Source organism: Chrysochloris asiatica, unplaced genomic scaffold (assembly GCF_000296735.1).
Source record: "Chrysochloris asiatica unplaced genomic scaffold, ChrAsi1.0 scaffold00004, whole genome shotgun sequence".
Taxonomy (NCBI): Eukaryota; Metazoa; Chordata; class Mammalia; order Afrosoricida; family Chrysochloridae; genus Chrysochloris; species Chrysochloris asiatica.
In genome coordinates this window covers 18,277,649-18,282,679 of record NW_006408522.1, presented here as the reverse complement: position 1 = coordinate 18,282,679, position 5,031 = coordinate 18,277,649, and the positions used below count along the sequence as shown (strand labels likewise).

Sequence of the window (5,031 nt, the reverse complement as noted above, 5' to 3'; positions counted from 1 at the left end):
AATTGTCATTTATATTGCTGAATAAAGTTATTACCTATGAATAAGGCATTGATCTTACATAATTCTAACATGTGATTTCTGGTGTTTCTATCATCAAGGCTTTATTTTCCAATTACTAGTCCATCTTCTTTGTTTCCAACTTTTACATTCCAATCTCTGAGATGTACTGAGAGGGTTGAAATTATTGTCAGTGATTTACCTGTTGAGAAGGAGCCCTATATTTAAGTGTTTGACTGCTAGCCAAAATGCCAGAAGTTCAAAGCCAACAGTTGCTCCTTGAGAGAAAGATGTGACAGTCTGCTTGCACAAAGATTAGTGTTGAAACCTTCGTGTGACAATTCTACTCTTTCCTATAGGATTGCTTCTAGTAGGAATTGCCTCAATGGCACACAGCATTTACCTGTGTAATGCTGGACAACCCATAAAACCATACGAAATAGTGAAAGTACCAGGTTGATATTTACAGATAGTGAGGGACTCCTGAGTAAAATTTCTGAACTTATTTGCTGTCAGCAAGATTTGTGTTATAAACATAAATAACCAGAAAATTTAAGCCAACCACAAGGAATAATGTTCTGGAAATCAAAGAGGATTTTAAGGGCAAAGTGAAAATTTAGCACATTCAAAATTGTGGATATGTCATATGTGGAGAGTTTAAATCTACTATCTTCCAGGTACTTTAGAAATTACCTAGCACAATAGTTCCCTTTATTTCCACCCCCCTCTTTTTTAACTACAGAATCACTTTTAATCCAAATAAAATATTTCCCTTTATTCAAATATAAAATATATAACAGTCATTTATGTTAGATGAAAAATTTAAACCATTTAATTATTAAAAATCCATCAACAAAAAATCATTAGGTATTTTGGATACACATAAACATTTGAAATATGGTTTTCAAATGGCATTCATCATTTATATCCAATATATTTCTTAATTTTCTTTTTGGTTAGTCATTTAGTAAATGTGAAATATAATACCTTTGATTGTGCAAATTCCTTCACTGTTTTTAAATTTTCTTTTTTAAAATTAAGAGCAAATGTTTGTACAGCACCTTATTTAGTTCAATAATAGTGATAAGAAAACTAAAAATCATCGTGGTCAAATTACTTGCCCAATAACAAAAAGGAGGGATAATTTTTCAGGATTTCAGAGTAGTGACTTTTTCTCCTAACTTTTAAAAAAATAACTCACCCTTACTCTTCAGAATAAAAACTCTCACTCAGTCTCATTGTGTTTCTTCCTTAGGCCATCAAAAAGTAACTACATATTTGTTCATATCACCACTGATTTTTCTCACTTTAGGAGCAGCAGAAAAGAGTTCTAAGCATGGTGCCGAAGACAAGACTCAGACAATTATTATGGCCATGAAAGAAAGAATGAAGATCAGGGAGAAAAACAGGCCAGAAGTATTTGAAGTAATTCAGGAAATGTTTCAGATTTCTAAAGAAGATTTTGTGCAATACACAAAGGCAGCCAAACAGAGTGTGCTGGATGGGACATCTAAGTGGTCAGCAAAAATAACTATTACAGGTAAAAAAAAAAAAAATCTTTAAAATTTTAATATCACATTGGGATGTATGTGTATCTTAGCTATCAGTCCTAATAATAATAATGTTGTTGTTGTTGTTAAGTGCCATCGAGTCGGTTCCAACACATGTTGTTGTTGTTAAGTGCTGTCGAATCGGTTCCGACCCATAGCGACCCTGAACAGGGTTTCCGAGGGTGTAAATCTTTACGGGAGTAGAAAGCCTGATCTTTCTCCCGCGGAGCGGCTGGTAGTTTCGAACCGCTGACCTTAAGGTTCACAGCCCGATTCGTAACCACTACGCTACCAGAGCTCCTTAATAATAATAATAGGTACTTTTTTTTTTTAGTCTTCTCAATATTGATACCAGAAATCTTTCTGGTACTTCAAAATTCTAACATATATACCAGATAATTGAAATAATTTCAATCTGTGTCTTCTCCAAATAAACAGCTCTTTCAAAGGGAGAAAGTTTCTATTTTCAAATAGATTTAATCAATACCCAGCAGTTTATAAGAGATTAGCTTTGTTGCTGCTTGCCAGTGGTAAATTACAAGAGTAGCCAATAAACCCCTTAGTCTCTTTTTCTAATGAGAAAACGAATATCATCTTATGTACTCCTAGTTCAATATTCCCCATTTTATCTGTAAGTCAAGCTATTGGATTTTGTGATGTCTAGTAATTTGAATTCCTGAAGTTGCTTGTATTGTTAGCCACAAGTGCCTACAAATTGTGTTAACAGTCACCAAGCTTCTCAACATACTCATATTGTATTTACAAGGCAAAATAAAGATGCTTCTTTTACTAAGCTTAGTTGATCTAAATTGACAGCAAACTTACAAATAAATCCATTTGAAGTTACAGACTTATTTGGCATCATTATTTCCCTATACATGTCTATGTTATGATGTGTTTAAATATATGGCTAATATGTTGTTGTTCAGTGCCTTGAAGGTAGTTCCAGCTCCTAATAAGACTCTGCACAACAGTTTGAAACACTGCCTGGTCTTCCACCATTCTCACAGTTGTTACGTTGAAGCTGCCATTGTGTCCGTTCATTTTGTTAGGAATCTTTCTTTTTTTCATCGACCTTCCATTTCATGAAGCATGATGTTCTTCTTTAGGGACTGGTCCCTCCTGACAACATGTTCAAAGAACAAGAGACGCAGTCTCGCCATCCTGGTTCCTAAACAGCTTTCTGGTTGTACTTCTTCTAACACAGATTTGTTTGTTCTGCTGTCTGTCTTTCAATGCTCTTCGCCAACACCATCATTCAAATGCATTGATCCTTCTTCTATGGTCTTCTTTATTCATTGTCCAACTTTCACATGCATATGAGGTGATTGAAAACTCTGTGGCTTAGTTCAGGCTAACATATGTTGTTGTCGTTGCTTTCCATTGACTCAGTTCTGATTCATAGCAACCCTGCATAGGATTTCAGAGCAGCAGCTCTTGAGTTTGAACCACCAGCCTTGTTGTTGGTGTGCTTATCCTAAGGTGCCAATAAGTTTGTATATATGTATGTGAGTGTACATTCCTATGTTTGCATATGTTTTAGCTAATATTTGTGAAGGACAAAAGCAAATCTTAGTCAAAAGAAAATTTTAATATTCAATGTATGCATTCTTTTATATAAAACAACAACAACAATAATAATTAAAGTCATGTTGGTAATAAGGGGTGGGGGCATGGTAGCTCAGATTTGTGTTCTGTGAACTGAAAGGTCGATGGTTCAGACCCATTAGTTGCTCTGTGTGAGAGAGGTGAGGCAGATTGTTTCCACAAAATTTCCCATCAGAAACTGGTTTGGAGTAGTTCTATTGTATCCTATAGGGTTGCTATGAGTTAGAATGGCAATGCATTTGGTTTTGGATTGGTCATGAGAATGAAGATAATAAGGCTACTATTACCAGGGGACAAAGTGATAGATAATTGGTTCTATAGGCCTTACATAGGATTTATTCTCTTACATTATTTGTTAATTGTTTGTGTTGGTTTGTTACAGTGGTTTCTGCACAAGGTTTGCAGGCAAAAGACAAAACAGGGTCAAGTGACCCATATGTTACTGTTCAAGTTGGAAAGAATAAAAGAAGGACTAAAACCATTTTTGGAAACTTGAATCCAGTATGGGATGAGAAGTTTTATTTGTGAGTATATAATTTACAAATATTAAAGTATTTTAGATAAGTTAAAGAAGACCTACAAAGCATACACATAATACTTGTTTCATTTCTCTAATGCTCACTGTATGCTTTCATAATATGTTGTTGTGGTTAAGTGCCATCAAGTCGGTTCCAACCCATGGCGACCCTGTGTAGGGTTTCCAAGGAGCAGCTGGTAAACCTGAGCCACTGACCTTGCAGTTCAAACAACTTTTCAGTCTGACGCATTTAGCCCACAGCGTCACACCAGGCCTCCATGGTCTCATAATAGTTACTATTATTTATCCTTTATCTTTGAAAGCAAATTCATAAAAATATTACTTTAAAGAGAAAAAGAAGGCTCATGAAAGAAAATTGGGGTGATTTTTCAGGAAAAAAAAGAACATGCTTTAAAACTTTGCATAACCCAACATAGTTAGGAATTTATAAATATGTGATTCAGCAATATCTTGTCATCGGAATATTTATGAGTAAAGACAATAAAAAAGAACTTGGGTATCACCAGGTCCATCAGTTGGGGCTGGACCATGCCAATGGAAGCCCACAGATAATGAGATGGTTGATTCTAACTTTCATGACCTCTCATTTTCTCTTAGGCATTCATTTTTTAGCTTGAGAAATGCTGAGTGTGTTCTTCCATTTTGGTTTTCTCATTCCAGGTAGTTGTACATTTTATTATAATGCTTTGTCTTCTTGAGCTGCCCTGTGAAATTTTCAGTTCAGCTTTTTTACTTCTTCATTTTTTTCCGGTTGCTTTAGCTTCTCTATGCTCAAGAGCAAGTTTCAGAATCTCTTCTGAATCCATTTTGATCTTTCCAGTCTTTCTAATGACTTTTTGCTTTCTTCATGGATTATGTTCCTGATGTCATTCCACAACTGTTCTTGGTTTCAGTCATTAGTGTCTAATGCATTAAATCTGTTCTTGAGAGAATCTCTGAATTCAGGTGGGATGTAGTCAAGGTCATAGTTTAGCTCTTATGAACTTGTTTTAATTTTCTTCAACTTCAGACTGAAGTTGTGTATGAGCAACTGATGGTCTGTTTCACATTCTTCCTCTGGCCTGTTTTTGGCTGATAATATTGAGCTTCTCTATCATCTCTTCCCACATATGTAGTCAGTTTGATACCTGTGTATTCCGTCTTGTGAGGTCCACAAGTATAGCTGCCATTTATGTTCTTTATAAAAGGTATTTGCAATGAATATGTCATTGGTCTTACCAGATTCTTTCATGTGATCACAAGCATTATTTCCATCTCCAATCACCAGAAATTATGTTTAAGTGGTTTCACACTGAAAATGTTCATAAAATTCTTCAGTATCATCATCACTGACTTTAG

General features: G+C 35.1%; 1 protein-coding gene across 1 annotated transcript in view; it reads left to right on the top strand.

The window, feature by feature from the left end:
• The window catches only part of UNC13C (unc-13 homolog C (C. elegans)), a 769,914-nt gene that overhangs the window by 306,960 nt on the left and 457,923 nt on the right, over positions 1-5,031 (top strand). Inside the window, exons 8-9 of the mRNA XM_006831631.1 lie at positions 1,310-1,537; positions 3,538-3,679. Coding sequence (XP_006831694.1) covers positions 1,310-1,537; positions 3,538-3,679 — 370 coding nt within the window. The remainder of the gene's footprint in view (positions 1-1,309; positions 1,538-3,537; positions 3,680-5,031) is intronic.